The sequence below is a fragment of the Aphelocoma coerulescens genome, chromosome 1 (genome assembly GCF_041296385.1).
Source record: "Aphelocoma coerulescens isolate FSJ_1873_10779 chromosome 1, UR_Acoe_1.0, whole genome shotgun sequence".
Taxonomy (NCBI): Eukaryota; Metazoa; Chordata; class Aves; order Passeriformes; family Corvidae; genus Aphelocoma; species Aphelocoma coerulescens.
The window spans coordinates 21953751-21975563 of NC_091013.1; the positions used below are offsets into that span (position 1 = coordinate 21953751).

Sequence of the window (21813 nt, forward strand, 5' to 3'; positions counted from 1 at the left end):
TTGTGGAAGAAAAATGAGATATTGCATGGCTTGCAAGTAATTTAACTTTTAAGTGTTCCAGACATTGCCCTTGTTACTGCAGTGCATGTTTATTTATGGATGTATTTGTCTTACAGAGATGAAAAAAGTCATTGAAATTCCATGCAAAAAGTAATCTGGTCAAGGTTTGCTTTCACTTAAGGTATCTTTAATGATTGAAAGAGGAAAGAAGGATTATAATTAGTTCTTAGTCTTTGGGGTACCCTACTTGGGGGGTGGAGAGGTAGGAACACATTTTTTTTCCTTGCATTTGTCTTGATAATGTATCAAGTAGCTGCTAAGGAACTTGATGAAATGTGATGCAGAATAATAAATTATGCTCTGCAGCCTTCTTTGCTTCTACGTGAGGTGAGTGTGTAAGCACAAAGAGACTGGTACACCTCCAAATTCAAAAAGCATTATATTCAGATTAGCAGGTCACTGGAGATGCGTTGCTAATTGTTTTAGGGAACTCATTATGGGTATTATCACATATTAATTATGCATGGTAAGTAGTAAAAAAGAGAGGGAAAATCCTTGTTTTATGATAACTTGCTCACTGAGTTATCTTTTCTTTCTTTCAAGACCTTGAGCGTTTTCTTAGAGATGCCAAACAGCAGTCATTGAATAATTAGATTTTAATTAACAAGAATTTTCACGAAAAATGTTTTTAATGTCTTTTGAGTTATAGCAAGCATGAATAAATCCTCTTTCAATAAGATCTAGTGCACTGATCCTCTCTGTATCTGGAGTTACCTTTGTAATCACCCAGAGCTTGTTGTAACAATGGTTTTCAACAGTTTCAGGACAAAGAAGGAAGACTGAAAGAAGGAATTGCATTGTTGGCAATATTTTTGGTTGCTTCTTTGTAAATTATTGTCATATTGTCAGCTATGTGTTGTTTTAATGCACTAAGGGTAGGGAATGGTGAGTTTATTTTTTTGCTGTTTGTTTAAATTACTTGTTCTTTGTGGAGATGTGATTGTAGGCAATATTCAGAGAGCTGCTATTACATGATAGGTTCTTACTCTGTTGTGTGATAAAGAATTTGTAAGAGTCTGTCTTTTTGGCATGGTTGCAGAAAACCTACATATAAAACCATCAATTAACACTGCTAAATTATTTATAGTCTAAACAGGGCAAAGCTTTTTGCTCAGACTGATTGCTGCATCACAAAATAAGTGCACTTAGAAGGTGATTACAAAGTGTACTCCATAAAGCAATATTGGAGATTTTTTCTAAATTATTGTTGTGATAGGTGTTATAAAGATAAAAGACCTTGTAGTATAAAAAGAACTGAAGACATGAAGACATGTCTGCTAAAAAAGGGTGCCTAACATTTCCATTTCAGCATCTTTTAATCTTAGAATAATAGCATCATTCAAAGCCAAGAAGGAAATGGTTCAAGTTAAACTTGAGTAAGACTGAAGTGATTCTGATTTAAAGTAGAATACAATTCCAAGCAGTAGCAGAAATGCTACCCTCCTATTCCATTAAAGAAAAGCTATTCATTTTTGTCTAATTGCTACTGAATATAGGAATTGCTGTTCATGCTCAAATTCAGTGTCCAGCTTATTTGGCACCATCTCTGATGATAGCTAATAATCACAGTTTAATAATCACCTTTTAGCTAGAGGGGGTTAATTTATCAACTTAAATTCTGTTGCCCCCATATCAAGTTGTTTTTTAACAAAAACAGATGTAAAAACAGGCTGTAGTAACCCTTTCACAGGATCTGTGTTTTTTCTTGACACTGATGTGTGCCTGGGACAATGAATTCTGTATATGTTGCATATGTTCCAATGTCAGCTTTTTATATGTTATGAGTGAGAAAGATAAGAAGTAATTGATCTGCCACTCAGTATTGTAAATGCTGCTTGTCACATCCCTTTTTATTTTTTGCTCCCTAAATAAAGCCCTTTAGAGTCTGTTCAAAACCTCACCATCTGAAAGGGTTGTGTTGGGGTTTTTTTGTGGGGGTGAGGGCAGTGATATGGTTGTTTGTTTGGTTTTTTTCTCTTCATAATCATCCTGATTGCATTTCTTCAAACCCTTCCTATCAAAAACATTTTAACATAGAATAATGTCTGTGAAATCTAGTACATGGAGCATTCCAGATGAGACTATTTTATATATGTCTCTGAATATAAATAATATCACCCAAGATCCAAATTTTCACTGAGCTGATCACCCAAGTTCTGAGTTTTCACTGAGCTGTTTACAGTGATGTCCAGTACATAAAGCAAATGTTAGAAAATGTGTCCTGCCACATTTCTTGACCATTTTATTTCATTTGACACTTGACTGCCCAATAGACTACTCTATCACTCCAAAGTTCTTACAGATGTTATCCCAGATGACCTACAAAACTTTGTGTTATCAGCAGGTTTTACCAAGTATAGAGATAAGGATTACTAGTCAATACTTCCCTGAATAGCAACAGAATTATTTTAAAATGCAACTGCAACTGTTTTCTAAGATAGTGGTGTGGTAATGGAAATGGCTTTTGGTGTTAGTAACTCCTTCACTTCATAGGTTAGTTGCTTCAAAGCCTCAAGGTTTTGCTGACTAGCAAAGACTAGTTGATGCGATTTCATCCATTGCTGAAAATATCTTCTGTTACAGAACATGTTTTCCTCCATAAGAAAATTGTCCTCTTTCTCCTGAACAGACACCTGGTCACAGTGATGTATTCAGTTTGTCTCCAGACCATATTATTGCATCTTGTAGCTCAGACTGGAGACATTAGAGGTTGCCTGTTGTCCTCAACTTCAAAACTGTTACAGACTCAAAATATTACGGATTCAAAAAAGTGCCATGGGTGCAAAAAGTATAATAGCATGTAACTTATCTTACTGCTTTTCACTTTCAATAATGCAGTTACCCAAGCAAATTAAAACAAAACCTTTCATTTTTTCAAAGAATGATCATGTATCTAAAGTAGAATGCATTTGCAGTCTTTAGATTAGCTATGATATATCATTTGAAGACTGATATCTGTTGTGAGTTTTTAAATTTCCAGGCCACCAAAAATTTTCATTGAGAAGATTTTTTTTCCTTAAATTTCAGCAAATAATTTTGCAGGTTTTTTTAAGATGTTCCTCTGAAGATAATATTTTTGCAATTATAGTAATAACTAGTAAAATGGTCATATGATAATTCCATTAAGGGTTATATTGTGTAGAGTAGGTGTTTGAAGTTTAGGAAGGTGGAATTCCTGTAGTCATGTGTTCTAGAAGTCAGGAATAATGCTAAGACTCTACCGTATGTGACCATTACTGCATCTGGGAATGTTTCCCTGGTTTCCTGATGTTTGTGTGCTGCTCAGTGTGGTCATCATATTTATATTTAAGTACACATTAAACCATGAGTGGATAAAAAGCATCATATTCATGTGTGCTGGATCACAGGCATGGAGCCCACTCTGGACAACTATTGGAGCACTCTGAAATATATGTAAACATTTAAGAAGTACAGATGTAGCTTGTAGAAACTAACCACTATACACATACACTGATTGGCATTTGTTTAATGAACATTGTGGCTTTTTTAGTGATCACGATTCCAATTCCTTATTTTAGATGGTAAGCAAGTATTGTCCCTCAGTTCTCCTCAGAGTTAAAAAGTTAACAGAGGTCATTCCTGATAGAAATAAGAAGTAAATCAGACTCTCTGATTTCAGCTGTGTTCTCTGCTGCCCTGATCCAATAAGGATCAAAAGTGATTTAAGCAAGACAAATTTTAGTTATTAGTCCAGCAATAAGAAAGAGAGGAAGAAGAGCATGTACCAATGATTCCTGAAAGAGTGTATTTTTAAATATACTGCTGGAGAAGGATGAAGAATGTAGGCATGAAGATTGTACAAGGCACAGAGGTCAGCGTGATATAAGACATACAGCTGAAAGTGGGAGAAAGAGATAAAGAATGCAATTAAGTGAAAGGATAGAAGATGCCTAGGGAGTAGAAGGAAATAAAAGCAAGACATAAGTAATTGTGGGTAAGATAATATAGGGCCTTGAAGGTGAAAATGAAAACTTGAATTTGTAACTGCACTAAGTAATCTATATACCTTCACTATAAATTATAAAGAGTTAATAGTGTGCAGTAGCCCATTTGTCCTTATGGCTTTCTCAAGCATTTTTTAGTGTAGTGTAGATGAGTGTAGATGAAGAGTGAGGAAATAGTCTATATGTTAATGATGTATATACTGAAATAGTAAAAGCATTTACTTTTTTGAGGCTAAGCATTCTGTCTCAAGAGGATTGGTAGATGATGTGACAGGGCTAACATTACAGCAAAAACTCTTCAAACATTTAGGATGCTACATGTCTAAATATAAAATCTCACAAAGATAGTGGAAAGAGGAGTCAGCTGCAAATGTGCACTTTGGCATGTCTCTCAAAGTAAAGAAGTTTTCTTTAGAAACACTGATGTCAGTTGCATCTTCTAGTATTGCATTAGGTAGTAATTCTAAAATGTTTGGACAATTTATTACTGTCCCTTCTCCTGTAATTTGATTTTTTTTTTTCTTATCATCTTAGCGATCACTTGAAGAGCAAGTATGCTTGAAAGATGATTGTTGACTGGTGTAGGCTGGTGGAAGACTGTTTTAGTGATATCTTCATATTTACAGCTCCTCTTTACACCTGATATTAGTAAATGACAGCCTTAATTTTCTTTAAGATGATTTATATTTAGTTGAGTAACTTTCTTGTTTCTCTGATTTTGTTTAAATAATACAGTGCTAATGAATGGTGAATAAAATGTTCCATAAGTCGAATACTTAGGAAAGGTGTTCAGTGTAGTTTTTCTCAGAAATTTTGAAATATGTCTATTCCTTGCTAGAACAATTCAGTCTCACCAGCTTTCACACCATTTTAAAAAATCTGTGAATTGAGTCCTTAGCTTCTCTGTCTGAGTATGTGATCTGGCTTTCTGTAAAGTGATCACTAGTAAGAGCTTCAGGCTCAATGTCAGTCCAAGGATGAAGAAATCCATCACAGAATGCTGTATTTTAATAAAAGGATTTCAGTTACTCAGCAGTATAAAGACATAATAATGCTTGTGACATGCTGTGGTGTATTGCTTTAGGATCAAACTGAACATTGGAATAATAGCAGCATTGAGAAGAAAGGAAAAATAGGATGTCTGATTTGAGCATCACTTTTTCTTCTATTGATTTCTATATTTAGCGTAGTGTATGGCATGTCAGGCCCTGGTTATAAAGGCCTGTAAAAGAAACTACTTGGATTCCTGATCTTGCATGTTAGCAATCAAGCAGCATGTGATGCATGAACTTGCATAGAATTGGAAAGATCCTAAGGAAGATCTGCTATCAGATGTAGATGTTGGGGTTTGTGTTAAAAGCTTGTTTCAGACCCACAAAAGAGCTGAGAGAGGTGACGGCAGGTGGGGGATCCCAAATCACACCTTCCCAACAGTTCCCACACCTGTCACTGAAATCATCATCCTATCAGGTGACCATCTCCACATAGCCAGGGCAGCACAGAGTTCCAAAGGTAGACAGGAGCCCAGATTAAGGACTCCCCCAGAGAGCCTGTTTGGGCCCTCCCACTGCTGTCCCAGAAGTGCTATCAAGGTGAATCAATGCTGGATCAATCCTTTTAGACTGAGGGGAGATGCTGCCTAGGGTGTGGCACTCAGTATGGGATGCAGAGGAAGAAAATTTGGGGTGTGATCAGGATTTATTACAGGAAAATAGAGGGATAAGGGGATAAAAAACATTGGATGTGTAAATAGGTGACACATTTGTCTGGCTATGCACAACTCCTTACCAGTGTGGTGTATCCTGCGTTAGCAAATTCCACTTCTAAATCTTCCTGGCTGAAGGGTGTCTGGTCTGTGGTCTGTATGTGTGTGGCCAGCAACTGAAACCAGACCCGGGCAGAGGCCCACGTGTCCAAGGTGCCAGTGGCTGGAGCAAACACAGATCTGGGTGCTGACAACTGGGCAGAATGAGGTACTAGCCCCCAGCCTGGGACTGCAGGTGACAGGGGCCCAGCCCAGGCATCTGCAGGGCCAGTGGCCAGGCTGAGTGCAAGCGTGTGAACACTAGAGAAGAGGCAGCTGAATGACCCTGTGGGTGCTTGGGAGTGCTGAGTATAACTGCATTGATCTGTGTGTCTAGAGTTGTGTATATTTATTTATTTATTTATTTATTTACGTGTGTGCTTGTGTGCTAGTGCCTGCTGGGAGATACATGCTCAGCCTTGCTACTGTTTGTACTGGGGGGCACGGAGCTGTGGCTGCCTCCCCTTTGTCAGGCTGTCAGACGAGGCTCTATCCCCAAGAAGCAGTAACCCATTCCCTAGCATCACATGTTTCTCTCTGTAAAGGGAGACTGGATGACTTGGTCGTGTTCCAGGTAGGTATCATGCTCCTTCTGTTTCAGTCTCCTAATAAACCCCCTCCTTTCTAAACCTCTCAGAGGCATTGAGCTGAGCTGCATAGCAGAAAATATGCAAAGTAAGCATGGAGCTGTGCCCCTACTCTGTTTCCCCTTCTCCTCTTATCCATATTGCCCAATGGTGGTAGTCGCCGTAAAAGTCTGTTTTAATTTCTAACTTTATGCTTTCTATGTGTTTGTGCAAATAAGTTTATAAATCCTTCTTTATTTTTTACTTAGAATTTCTCTTACTACCATGCCTTCCTTCTTGCTTCAAGAGGAAGAAAAGAAATAGATTCTTTAAGGAGAATCTGGATTTTCTGTTTGCAGAGCAATAAATGTTCTGAAATGAACTGCAGTTGGATATGTTGTAAAATTGCTTTTGTTTGACAGGTTAATAAATCTTAGTCGAAGGTCTGAATGACTAGAGATATTAAAAGCTTGTGTTGCCTGACAAAACCAAACAACCCAACCATCTTTTTGCATTTCTTTATAAACACAGCAAAGGGCTCAGTATTATTTCAGTTGACCATGGCTCTCATTTTATTTGCAAAGCCTTTGTCTATGAGTGTTCCACACAGTTTGTTCTTTTGGCTTTTTTGTGTGGGTTTTGTTTGTTCGTTTTTTTGGAGTGGAAAACATAAAACAAAATCACCTTAATTGGCAAATGTTTAAAATGCTGTAATTTTTCAACAAGTACACATGTGCATGGTGCAGACACCTTCCATTAACTTTTGCAGCTATGAATAAGCCTAGGAATTTTAGAGAATTTAAATATGTCTTTCCAAACCTGTACCTATGATCTTGAAGTGGTCATCTGTTATGTCATTTTCATGCATAAACATATGAGACAAATGTACCCTATATTCACCCTGTGTTATGAATCCTTGCAGCAGCTGTATTTAGGTACTCTGTTGTCCCTGGATCCCAGTCTTGTACTTCTGTCATTCCACAGAGTCTCTCCTGTGTACACACAGACAGATCTCTTGGACAGCCCAAGATGCCACAGTCTTTACAGCAGCTGGCCAAAGCTGCCCTGTGCCTACCCTGTCCCTCTAAGAGCCAGGACTGACTGTGCTCTTGCCTATAGGGTCATGCCGGACTTCCAGGACACTTCACCTACTTGCCAGCTACTCCAGCATTCCCTTTGCTAGCCCTCACACCCTCACTTGCACACCCATCCTCACTGCAGGTGCTGCACTGTGGGCACATGGAACTCCTGGTCGCATGGCAGGACTGACACTGAGACCTCCATGCACATGTGTGCGCACAATAGTAAGCCCTTGCCCAGGAAAACCATCATAAATGGTGTTTAATTAGAGGAGACAAGACAGACTACACAGACTGATGCAGGAATGGCCAAGAACAGATGGCCCCTACTCACACCCCATCAGCCTCTTCTGTCTCACATTACCACAGAGTGCCCTGACCCATGGAGCCTCTCCTGTTGGCATGTCTGTGTGGGTCTGGCCTTGTGGCACCAGCAGTGGCTGGGCCAGAGCCTCAGAGGGCTGCTGGGCTCGTCCTGCCCCATCATGCAGCACAGGAATGAGCTTTTGGTAGGCTGATGACTGCTGTGATGTGTCTGGGAGCAGCTGGCCAGGGTGTTTCAGGGTCCCCCACCTGCCCTTGCTGTTCCTGCCGTTCTTCTTCCTCTGTACAGTTCTGTCACATAAACTAATGTGTGTGCATATATGTTTGTATTTCTGCATATGAAAATGTACAGATCCCTCTCCGTAGAAACTTGGCAATTTTAAATGCTTATGTTCCATACGTGCTCTTTGGACTTTGTAGTAATATGATGTTTCATAACCACAGAATATTTGGAAGGAAAGATTCTTGTTAATTAACATCAGCCTACCTGAACCGTGTTCCTTTTCTTCAAGGAAGGTTGTAGTGGTTTGGGCTAAAATACTCATTACTGTTTATCTTCTGTGAGATAAGAATTAGGAGAAACGCAAAGCAGGCACCAAACTTGAAAGAATATAAAGAAGTTTATTAATAGACCTAAAAGAAGAAAAGGGAAAAAAAAAAAAATCATACCACCTTCAGAACTCTCCTCCTCCCCCCACCTTCCTCCCTTCTCCCACTGACAATGTAAAAAGACAACCCTTAAAATGTTCAGTCTGTTTACCACTTCTATAATAACCTTGTTTAGTCCATTTAGAAAGAGAAGTCTCTTCTTGCTCGTGCTATGAAAACAGTATCACAACGAGACAGCCACCCACTTCCAAATATTGTTCAGTCCATTTAGGAAGAGGTCTCTCTGCTTGCAATGTGAGTCCCTTCCCCCGACTTGCAGCTTTTCCCGCAACTGCTTTCGGGGGTTCACTCTTGAAGTTTTTTGGGGTACAATTTTAAGGTTGAGCTGTTCAGAAACACAAAAAAAGCAGAGGCCCTTCTCCTTCCCTGGGAGCAAAAGGTCTTCCTCATCTTCATCGTTAGGACTATCTCTGGGAGCATCTCTAGGAATTGAGGTTTTTCTCCTTTCCCATTTGGAGCAACAGTCCTCATTTGGTTCATCTCTCCCTGTCCAGACTTCTCATGAAATTACAGCTGCGGCAGCATCTGCCTATTGCTTACGAGTTGAACACTCCACCCCCCAGATCTTCATGAAATTACAACGGGATACTCTGATATATCATAGCTTCACAACAGACTTTCAGCTTTAAGCCTCTCCTCTCTCTCTTCCCTCAGGTTTTCAGCTCTTCACAGCAATAAAAGGGTTAATCTCACCTCGGCCTTGCAGCTGGAATGTGGCTTATCGCTGTTGGTCACCTGGCCTCTGCCGGACAGAGGTGCCGCTTTGCTGAATCTCGGCCGCAGTGGAGGGGGGGGGTTCCGAGCCGCTCCGGCTGCCCACAGCAAGGCAGTGGGGGGGGTTCCATGGCTGGAACAGGCCCATGGCTCCAGGCTGGCCGTGGCCCGGCCTGGCCTGGCCCAAGCAGGGCCTGGCCGGGCCCACTGGCCCCTGCACGGGGCCTGCAGCCACCTGTGCCAGCGCCGGAAACGAGAGAGAGCTTGGGGGGGGAGTTTGTCTATTCTTAAGTGTGGATCACAGAGGCGGTCACAACTTTAAGTGGCTTAAAGAATTGTCCATATTCAAACTGGCCAGCTGATAGGTTCTATCAGGTCCCAGAGGAAGCTGTAAGCACCCCTTAGCAAGGACATCCCTTCCGGGACTATGCTTGCTAACCTATGACAAAGGTATTTCGGAAGGCAACTAAAGTAGGGAGTTTAGTTTGTAAGGGAAGTAGGAAAATATGAAGAGAACCTTTGCTGGAAGCCTGCAGCACTACCACTGCTAAGCACAAGAACATCTGATTGAGAAAAGCATTTTGAGTGTCATGAGCAGCATCTTTGCTTTTCATCAAGGTGCAAGATACTGGGTATCTATGTGAACTAGCTCAAAAGGACAATTGTCACTTGATTTTGTAAGATTTTCTTCTTTTTGGTTCTTTTGGTAACAAAACGTGACCTAGTTGAGCATATAGTAACAGTATTTCTAGACAGGATAATTGTTTCTTTCCAGTTTTAATCCATCATCTTGATATCCAGTAGAACTATCTGTTAAATTCCTACTTTTCTTGTCAATGAGGAGACTGTTCTTTATGGCTTTAAAAGTATTGAAGTGTTTTTTTCTGCAGATGCGGGCTCAATGGAAAAAATAAATGTTTAGCATCTTTTCTCACACTTTTCTGCTTGCTAAGACTAGAACATACAAGCCTTTGAAGACTATGAAACAGGTGCTTTTAGCCACACCTTAAAGATCTTCAGATACAGAACATAAATCCTGGAGTCGGTCTTTATGTGTAGATGAGATTTTGAGTCCTCAGTCTTTAGACATATTTGCTATTTGATTTATCAATTTTCTCTATTCAGTAATGAATCTTATCTGTAACTCACTAGAAGCAGCTGGAATCAATTAGTAAAGACTTGAAATATAATAGAAAACACTACAACTTCTAAAAAAACAAAAACAAGAAGAGAAAAAAAATCACCTGAGCCATTTCCTGTGTGTTGAATCACAAAGTTTGAGATTTTCTTTTGCTTGTTCATCCAACAGGCAGCCTGTCCTCTTTTATTTTTGTAGTCACAGAATATTTTACCTGGTAGCCAGAATATATAATTCAATGAGTGGACTGTGTGGCAGTGATACTTTGTCACCTTGACACACCTGCTGCAGTCTGGTTTCCCTGGGGAATATTTATATAATGTCTGGGTGCTGAAGCTTCCAAGTTATCAGTAAAATGCTGCTTGTAGCACTCAGCTGCTTGTCAATTTATCCAGATTCCTGGCAATATCTTGGCATCTATTTCTGAACTGATTGTATTTCAGTATTAGAAGTGCTTTCTTTCAGGTCATGTGTTGTGATGGTTAGAGCAATGTAAAATCACTCTTTTTCAGTATGCCATGGTAGTCTAACTAATATATAAATACACATAATTTGTTTTAAATAGAAGAAAAGAAGGGTGGACTGTGCTTAGGCAGAGACGACTTGGATGTTTTTCCCAAACAAATGTGTGTTATAAGCACATTAACTCTCATTCAGGTGCTTCTCTGTAATTTGACTGCAGGCATTTGTAGAGAGGGCAATTTGTCTTTGACTTAACTGTGAACAAATGTGTTTATATCAGTATTGGGGTGACTGAGACACCTCCTAATGGAGTGCTTTATATTCTCATCATAGGTTTCATAATGGTCACTTAGCAATAAGTTTTGTCTATATTTTTTGCACATTTGTCATTCAGACCTTTAAATTTAGGAGTTCCATTACAATGCCATCTGTCTCTGCACCAGTGAGTCTAGCTGCACACTTCCGAACAGGAAAGAAAACCCAATTGATTTCCTATGGTCAGAAGAAAAGGTAATTACAATGGCTGGTGGACACTGAGTTGACCATGAGCCAGCAGTGTGCCGTTGCAAGCTAAGGTGGCTGATGAGGAGGACTGTTGCCAGCAGACTGAGGGAATTGATCCTGCCCCTCTACTCAGCACTGGGGAGGCCATACCTGCAAAATACTGGGTGTAGTTCTGCACTTCCCAGTACAAGAGACATATTGAACTACTGGAGGGAGTCCAGCAAAGGGACACTGAGATAATTAAGGGACTTCAGCATATTGCATTTGAGGAAAGGCAAAGTGGGCTGGGACTGTTTAGCTTGGAGAAGGCTCAGGGAAACATTAATGTATGTAAATACCTGAAGGGAGAATGCAAAGAGCCAGGCACTTTTTAGTGGTGCCCAATGACAGAACCAGAGGCAATGGACACAAACTGAAAGACAGGAGGTTCCCTCTGAGCATCAGGAAACACTTTTTCACCATTAGGGTGACCGAGCACTGTTGCAGGTTACCGAGAGAGGTAGTGGAGTCTCGCTCTTTGGAGATACTCAAACACTGTCTGGATCTTGTCCTGGGCTGTAGGTGTCCCTGCTTGAGCAGGGAGTTGGGCCAGGTGACCTTCAGAGGTTGCTTCCAGTCTCAGTCATGGAATCACAGACTCACAGAATATTCTGAGTTGGAAGGGACACACAAGGAGCATGAGTCCAGCTCTTAAATGAATGGCCCATACAGGGATCAAACCCACAACCTTGGCATTATTAACACCATGCTCTAACCAGCCATCCTGGAATCATGTGATTCTGAGTCCATACAATACTTATATATCATTTGCATATTTTCTGTGTATATATGTATATTGTGTGCCATTACATAGCAATAAGTAATTAATAATTACCTAGCAAAATAATGTGGCAGCAAGCTTTAGAGTAGCAATTCCAATAGTCTCACAGAAGTGGGCACAGTTTAAATGGGAAGTCAGCCCGCATGCCTTTTCTAAAGACTCACTCAAAGTGTTGAAGGTCAGCAAATGCATGATGCTTCAGATCAGCAGATTCACTAAGTGGTGATTCTTAGTTTTAATATAAAATCATTATTGTGCTGGATGAACAAGTAGTTTTCACTTAAGCATATGGCCTGATAAAGTGTTTTGAGGACTTTGCCCATGAGAGGTTGTTTTACAGGCAAATACATGGTAGTTTTCCTTTTGAATTAGTCTGCCATCTGTCAGCTTTATACCCTGTTGAATCTGAACATTATTTGTGATTGAAATATACAGAATGGGAGGAGGTTTTAAATAAAAATGATATTAAGAAAAGCTGATGAGAACCCAGATACTGATAAACTTGCTTCTTTGAAGAACTGAGTATCCAAAAGAAGTTACTAATGGCAGAAGTTGTGTGACAAGCATAGTAACTGGTTGCTAATACCATGGCTGGTATTCCCAAACTAATGTTCATGTTAAGTGAGTATCATGGCTGTGTTAGTTACTGATCTAATATATATCTTAAATTGAATAAGGCTTAAGGCACAGAGAGAGAAACTATCTGTGTATTGATCCACATGCATACATACACAGAGTTAAATAAGCATGTTTTTCTAATTTTGTTCATTGTTCGCTCTGATGCATTCATCTACATTTTGTGTCCCTTATTCCTTCCATGGAAAATGACTTGTTACTCTTCCTGTAACCATGCCTGAGTCAAAATAAGAACTGAAAACACTTGGTTGAAGTGACTGTTAGCATTCTCTTATCTGGTAGAGTTGGTCTAATAGAAAAATAGGCACAGCTTGATAACTGTGTGTCATCAATGCATTTTAAAAAGTGCTTCTATGCAGTATTTAAAATAGCTAGATCATATTAGGGGAATTTTGACAAAAGCATGTTGAAATGTATTGAGATTAAAACTTAAATAACTTTCTACATGGGAATTCATTTTAAGTGTATATTAATTAATATTAATATTAATTTTCTTATTTACAGAAATATTTGGGCTTGGAGTTTACAGTGGAAAGAAATTTTCTTGAGTCTGTTTTAATGATTGATTCACATAAAACTGTTTGATAGTAACTGGCTTTCCTTCTCTGCATTTTTCATAGCTTGAAGTACCTAGGTAACTATTGCTTCCCCAAAATAAACAAAGGAAGCTGATAAAAACAATCTAGAGATTAATATGAAAAACATGACTTCTCTACTGAAATCTTAAAAAAATAATTATGACTTTTTTTTAAAACTTTCCTCTTAATACGTCATACATTCTTATTAAAAAATGTGCTTTTACCAATAATAATTGTATTGATTTAGTAGAACTTGCCATGCACTTAGTTAATCCTTCTTTCAGGGTTAGGAGAGTGGTTCCATTGAATTAATTATTTCTCATGATAAATAGTTCAAAAAGGTTATATCATACATAGTATGTAGAACTATGGGTTTTATTATTAATTCTTTTACTTTTGGTGGTAGATTTCACATTCTTTAGAAATAGTGTATTTAGCACGCAGAAATAATTTCTCAGGTAAAGAAAATTATGTAAGAAATTTTGAGTTCTGAGCTCCATTTGCTTGCACAGTCAAAGCAGCTTTGCAAACTAAAAGGCTGAGAAATCATCTTTTGAAATCACGAGGACAGTTACTTAAATAGATCTCATTATTGATGTAATGAGGCGTTTCATTTCAGATGTGGTATTTTTAGATTGCTGTTGCAAAAATAAATTATGGAATTATGACATTCCTAACCACAACCCAATGCCCACAGGTGGGCTACTGTTGAAAGAGCACGTTCATAAACCCTTGCACAGCCATTTCGTGGTTTTACACATACAATCAGCTTTAGGTATGCCAGGTATAAGATGGTAGGTTGAAGGGATGAACCCATATGATTCAAATACTGTCCAACAGGAACATTTATATTCCTCTTAACTTTAGGAGTTAATATTTTTTCCAACTTAGTTTTGTACATTCTTCTCCACTTTCCTCTGAAATCTATGTTGAGAAGAGCAATTTGCCATTTTTAATGTATTTTTTTTCTGTAGTTGAAATATAAAGAAAATAATTATTACAATGATGTTAGTGTTTTGGTTTTTTTATTTAAAGGTGGTATTTTCTGGCTTTGTGCTTGGAGTTTTATGCTAATAATCTTAAATATTCTCTATAATAACTTTCAGCTTTGAATTTTGAATGAAAGGCTCTTTTCTTCCTGATCAGGAAGAGTTAAAATGTAACACAACTATATCTCACCAAGTCACTCCAGACTGGTGACACTCTTGTGTACAGTTCAATGAGAAGCTTGTCCTGAACAGAAAAAAATGACCTTTTCCATAATGCTTTTGCACTCCCAATGAAAACCTGTTTAAAGGTTAATGCCTCTTCTCACCCTTTCTCTCTTTATTGAAGAAATTAGGAAATGACTGTATGTCTGAAGCAATATGTGGGCTGTTATTGACACTTCTGTCAAAGATTATACAATAATTAAATAATGTTTAGATCAATTTCATGTAAATTTCACCATGCAGGCTGATCTTTCTGTGTGGGAAAATAACACTGGTCAAGAAGACATAGAACAAAAGTAAACTATTGCCAAAACAAATTTTTAAAAAATTAGCTTGCTCCATGAGAATCAAGTGCCTTCTGCAGCACCTGCTGAGGCAGTTGTAGGCAAGTGATGGTGTCCAGTTACACAAAACAAACAGGAAGGTCCACATTCCCTGTGGCATAAAGTTCATTCCTTTTATTTAGGAAATACTGTTGGTGCCTACTTCCAGTTTCAGTATGAGACTTAGAATATGGATGCATCAAAACAGTTCCTCCTTTGGGTGTACCTGGTTTGTATCTCTGATATGTTTGCTCATGAGATGGGCCCAGCCTCTTCTCCAAGGTGCAAAGTGATCGTGCAGTAGGCAACAGGGACGAGCTGGAACACAAGAAACTCCTAGATTCTTGGAAAACCATTTTCACCCCAGGTATGGCTTCGCCATATGGGAACAGGTGTCCAGGAGGTATGTGGAATCTTCATACTTGAAAATGCTCAAAGCTCACCTGGCCAAGGACCTGAGCAGCCTGCTTAGGCTGGACATGTTTTGGATAGGGTGTTTCCAAATGGGCTCCAGGGACCCCTCTTAGTGTATTTTGTCCTAGAGTTCTGAGCTCTGTGTGCAAGGTGCTTAGTTTGAATGTGCTGAGCATTACATGTCAAGGAAGTCAGTAGGTTTGGTAAAGACAGTTCTCTGTGGAAAGGAAGGCAGCACAAATTAACTATTTCATTGTACAGAATTACTTTTTTGGCCACTTTTAGAGATAAGTGACATAAAACTCCAGCATGTTATGCAATATGAGTAGCCTCAGCAGAGAACATCTTGAGTATTTGCCTTGTGTTCTCCATAAAAGAACAATACCCTTCTAATAGCTAATCCAAGCTGCAGTTGATTGAGTTAGATTTCTGCTGCTGAGATAATCAGACACTGTTTCAGAAATGCCTGGGAATTTCTTGAGGCCTGTAATACAAGTTACCGTACAGAGTTTCCAGTGTGCTGTCCTCTAAACACACAGAGCTCTGTGAAAAGAGTGCTCCAGCCATCCGGAATGATCAGAGTAACCCCGCATGTAAATGTGACCTTCTCCCTGCCTCACAGAGCCGCTGTGTCTGGGACTGACTGTCACTCACAGAAACACTTTCTTTCATTTGATCAAGTCTTGAAAACAAGCAAGAAATATGAAAATTCTCCTCCTTCTTCCCCATCCAAACCATTTTATTCCTTCTGGCCTTCCTTGAGATGACATTCTGTGAACTGGTTTGTGAGAGAGGAACTGCTGGTGTGGGCTGAAATGTAAAGCGGCATTTATGCAAGAGCTAGAAACAGAGTGATCTAATTATGTGCAGATGTAACACACTTCCTTATTTTTTTTCTTTTTTATTTTTTGAAATTATGCTAATGATTTTTTTGTTTTATGGTAAATAATTTGATTCTTATATTGGTCTGCAGCATACTAGTAGTGAGTTAGTAAAAATCTGAATTAAAAAGCATATGTGCATGTAATTTCCAAATAGTTCTTAATATGAATCATTGACTCATAAAGAATGGTGGCTGTAGTTAGTATTCTGAATACTCTGGTGCTTAATTAGTTTGATTTTAAGTTTCCGCTTGTTTATTCATTTTTTATAGCATTTAAAAACATCTTGGTTTACTCCTCATTTTCCTTAATGGAACTAAGTTGTAGGGCTGTAAGCTGCATTACTTTCTTAACAGCATATTTAATATGATTCTGTTATCCCTGGCTGGTCAAACTGGCACATGTCCTTAAAATAAAATGAAATGTAATTCATTATTGTATTCACTATTGGGATTTTTCCCAACTATTTCTGGAAGGAGTGTAAGTCCAAAGATTAGGAGAGAAACATTAATCACGTTATTTCATTATTGTTTTTCGTTAATTCATCAGAGAATTAACACAGTAGAAGACCAAAACTGCAAATATTGCAGCTGCTTAAAATGGATTTATTCAATAATGTTTAAGTAATTCTGATGGTAAATAGGTCACCCAGAAATACATTTTCCCCTTGTTCCCAGGTACTTGGAATATAAAAACATAGGAAAAAAGAAAACATAAGTTGAGCTATAAAGTAGTCCAGCACCTGTGTTATGACATGTTAAAATTGTTGTTTCCTCTCTCTTTTTGTGAATTTCCACCACATCCCATAAATAACAAACAGCACCTTTTCAGCATCTCAGTATTTTGTGTGGGATATGGATAGCTCTGTGTTGTATTCTGAATTGTATTATGGTTCTTGAAAATTTCTGGGTCACTCACATGACTAACAGAGTTGGTTAGTACTGGAACTATTTTGAAAATCTAAAGAAAATTGAGCAAGGAAAAATTATAAAAGTTGAACAAAACACAAACCATGATTTCAGTAGTAATACCTTTCAGACTGATAATTTATTTCTTAGATACTACTTAGTTTTGAATTTTAACCATATAGTATGGGCTAATTTTTCACAAAGAAAAAAGTAAAAATACTTCTGACAATGAACAGTCAGCAAGTTATATGTAGAAATGAAAGGCCTGAGCACCTTCTGGTTTACAGAAATCAACAGTGTCATTTTGATATCCATATGACCTGGCTGTACTTGGTGAATTTTTTCCTGCAACCTGTTTTGGGGCTATTTTAGAGATATGATGAAATTTGAATTAGTCCTTAAACACTTACAGAAAACTGTGTTGGGCATATATATATAAATTAATGTGTAAGGGTACCAAATATTTCTACAGTGCAAATTTTACAAATAACCCATCATGCTTTTGACCAGTTGATTTGATTATGAAGGGGCAAAACATCAATTAAAAATAAAGAAGTTACAGAGTATAAGATGCTATCCATAAGAAGTCCAAAACATAATGTGTCACATTCTGATACCAAATGTTTCTGTGTCATTTGAGGACAGATGATGAAAACTTTCTTTTCATTCTTTCTTTACAGAACAATAGATGGTAGTGTTTAATTTGCAGATGAATTCTGTGTGTATAAATCATGGCATCTTTAGTCTTATCCTTCAGTCTTTTTAGAGCCAATATAGTAATGTCATATGTGGTCAAGGATGCTTGTTTGATAAGCACTCCCTATGCATATATATTACCTTCACAGCTTTTCCAAAATCTTAATTTCAAAACTGATTTTAATCTTTTATCCTTCCAGGCTTCTTAGTTATCACTAATAGCAATAACATTTATGGATATCCCTGTTAGTCACATAATTATTCCATCCAGACTTTTGCAGTATGTAGGTTATAGAGGGCTTGCTGTACATACCAAGAGCCTAACTAACACTCTTTTCTTATATTCTTACATTTCATGTAGGAAGATAAGGTAATAAGGTGCTGCAGTGGTATTATTTCTTCCTCTGGTTAAGTGATTCATTTTTCTTTTTCTAGATTCATAGAGTGAAATATAAGTTAATATACTTTCCTACTTTACTTTTTTAAGCATTTAGTTCATTCCAAAGTGAGAACTGTCCTATATTAGCATGACCTTTTGAGAGATCTCATAGCAGTAGTATTGATCAGTGACACAAGTTTTAGAAATAGTGCAGAGAAGCAGCCAGAATCTCAGCTGAAGTCTGTATAAATCTCATCTGTCTCTCAGTTGGAGTGATGTTGATGTTGCAATACTTGCACAAAATGGGAAAGAACTTGGCTGCTTTTATATCTCTAAATTTAGTGTGTGGGTGGTCCAGGACAGTGAAGAGTTTATAACATTTTTATTTATTAATAAATCCATTTTGTGTGTGAACCTCTGTAAACCTGTTGTCATCCATTAAAAATGTGATTGTGCTGTTGACAATAAGTTTCAGTAGAAAGGAAGACTTAAGGAAGACCTAGTACACTTATTTCCTGTAACATGCAAGACACTGTAATTATGGGTCATTTGCCTGGCTTCTTTGATAATTAAGAGTTTTAATTGTGTCTAGTTCCGGGGAATTAGTTAAGCTTCTCATTATGCATATTGCCTTCCATAATCATCAGCTCTTCTCATACAGTAAGATTAGTGACATCATGGAAGTCAATTAGGTCTTTCAAGGCAGAGCAATGAAGTACATTCTTTTGTATGAGCTGGATCAGAAAAGGTTTCTGAAAGGCCTTGACAATGCTCTTCTCTGCAACATTTAAGCTTATTCTTCAAGAAGCAAAGCCTGTCAGAGTTTCATTTATTGTCCTCAGAGTGCTTAAGGTCATGAACTAAGCTATTGTTAAGAACAAAACCTATAGGCAGAGTCATGCTTCCATTCTAACAGCAATCATACCAAGCTTTCCAGGATCAGCTGGTTACATATTTGTAGATAGTATCAACATTTGAAAGTATCACATTGTTCAAAATGGAATGCAGTAACTGTATGAAGGAAATGAGCACAAAAGACATTGATGTGATTCCTTTGGCTCACTAAAAATCATTAATTAAATTTTACTTTAATACATGCAAGGTAGAAAGCACCTTTTACTTTTCACTTGACAGACTCCAGGTTGTTGCTGACATGTTGAAAGGCAAGAATCGATATTTTAAAAAGAAAGGAAATCAGGAGAGGGTTCTTTTATTTTTCCCCTTCCACAGTCTCTGATAGATGGATATATAGAGGGCAGAAATTTAATAAATCTTGCAAAAATGTTTTCTTTGAATGTAATAGAGTTTTTACAAGTCGCATCTGGGTTCCCTTAGACCACAGCCAGAACAAATACTGTGCATCCTTTATGTTCTGCAGTGAAATAATTGTGTGTTTGAGAACCTAAAAGGTGCAGTATGCTGTTTTATGTTGATAGAATCATAGAATATTCTGAGTTGGAAAGGACTCACAAGGATAATCAAAGTTCGACTCCTTGCCCTGCACAGGACAGCCTCAGGAATCACACCATGTGCCTGAGAGAACATGATTAGTAGATGTGAGGAAAATTGCCCTAACCATCCCAGCATCTGTTTTCAATTACTAAAATTACTTGTGGCAGTGATTTTGGCATTAGTAGTAGTAGCAGTGCTAATAATATTGATAATAAATGCAGTATGAATTGCAGAAGTGTTGGAAACCATGTGTCCATATAGGTCAGAATTTTTCAGATCATTGGATGCCAAAAAATGCTTTGGCTTGTCCATGACCAAAAATTCAAAGTGAATTTGCAGGTCAGAGATAGGAAGAGGCAGGAAGAGATGCTTCATTATATAAATTCTGGAATGGGAATGAGCTCCAGAAACATTATCGTTTAATATATAAAATTTCAGACAATATGATTTTTATATATTTATCTTATATGTTTATTATTCAATATTCTGATGTTAAATTTCAAAATCCACATAAATAATGTATGATTATTTTTAACAGCTTTGCTTTCAAACTGCAATCTTTTGATTGTGACTATTGTAAGGCATGGAACTTCTGCCTGACTAAACTGTCTCTTCTCTAAATGTAACCTTCCAATTGCTTATTTTCTTTCTCATCATTGATTTGGAAGAATTAAGCAAATAGAGCATGACTTTGACAGCACTCTTCTGATGAGTGGTGTCTGTCTCCACTCATCCAAAGTCCTACTGTTGACCTAGGTAGTTTAGTGTTCCCCACCTTGTGCATTGAGGAAATGCCACACCTGTAAGTGAAAGCACTGCTTTTGCCATTTTGCAGGTTGTAAGTTGGTTTGGAAAAGTTAAATTGCCTGCTTATAAAGGTATTTAGGCACTTGCTTAATTTTACTTTAAGCTTGTGATTAAACCCATCCCTATAAAACAAAGCACTTAGGAACATCTGGATAACCCATTTCTGGGATTTAAGTAAGTGTATTGATGTTTTTTGAATTGAAATTAATTAAAGGTTAAATACCATGCAGATGTTCAAACTGAGAGGTTTGCTCTTGTTCTAATTAGAGGTGTCTAAGCCAAGAATGAAATTTAGTTTTCCTACTAAGTTTCATTCAGGATCATTCTCTCTTTTAAAACAATCTATTAGAAGTTCATAGTAACATTATTATTTTTTTTTCCCCTCATCTCCTTGTTTCTCAGTGTCTTGTGTTTGAAGATTCACCACATGGAGTCACAGGAGCCCTGGCAGCAGGAATGCAAGTGGTTATGATTCCAGATGAAAAATTAAATCCAGATCTTAAAAAGGAGGGAACACTGGTGCTGAAGTCCATGGAAGATTTCCAACCAGAACTGTTTGGTTTACCAGCATATGATTAACGCCTAATGCCTGTGAACATGTACTTGACTGGAGATAAATTAAAAGTGAAATGCAATTTTATTTTGGTTCTATGATATTTTTTCATCTTTTACTCTCTTCCTCAAAACTAGAGCACAAAAATTCTGTTACCACCCAGACTTTCACACTTTGATAAATTGTCTGGAATATTTATGATTTGTCCTTTTGATAAATGCAAAATTAAAACAGCATCTTTCTGTTAAGTGAATCCAACCTTGTTCTATTCACATGATAATGTTTTCTGGGAATATTATGAAACTATTTAGACAATTTATTGCAACTGCATTGAAAACATCTTGTTCTGTTTCCACTTGAATTACTTACTGTTTAGATCTTAACCAGAAATCTGTTCTGGATTGGCTTTTATCCCATTATAATCTTTTTGACACCGTTATTGCTATCAATATGTTTATCCTTTCCCTCATCCCATACTTGTCCATCTATTCCACTTGTATTGTGTTGTCTTTTTTTTCTTTTTTCCCCCATTTCTTTGCAACAGGGATTCTGCTATACTTTCTGTGGTTTTTTTGTTTTCCTCTTAGTGATTGAATGAGATGACTCCCAGACATCCCTTAAAACCTCCATTATTCTGTAATTCTTTCGTTATCTTTTCTGATATTTTGGTCACCTGCTAGCAGCTATACAAGGTTATATGATCTTAGAATTTAGCCAAGATTCTTTGCATAATGTTTCTTTCATTTCCTTATATCCTTATTTTCCATGTACCATGTAGCCTTCCCTTTCAATCTTGTGAAATTAATGTTTCCTGTGTCTGTGTTTCAATTCTGATAAAGTTACGGCCCTAACTCCTTTATCCAAATAACT

At 37.7% G+C, this 21813-nt stretch overlaps 1 protein-coding gene across 1 annotated transcript in view; it reads left to right on the plus strand.

Annotated features, from left to right (window-relative positions):
* Positions 1–21196, plus strand: part of PUDP (pseudouridine 5'-phosphatase) — a 70043-nt gene extending 48847 nt beyond the window's left edge. Inside the window, exon 4 of the mRNA XM_069003890.1 lies at positions 20793–21196. Within this exon, the coding sequence (XP_068859991.1) occupies positions 20793–20969 (177 nt within the window). The 3' untranslated portion in view covers positions 20970–21196. The remainder of the gene's footprint in view (positions 1–20792) is intronic.
* The last annotated feature ends 617 nt before the right edge of the window (positions 21197–21813 follow it).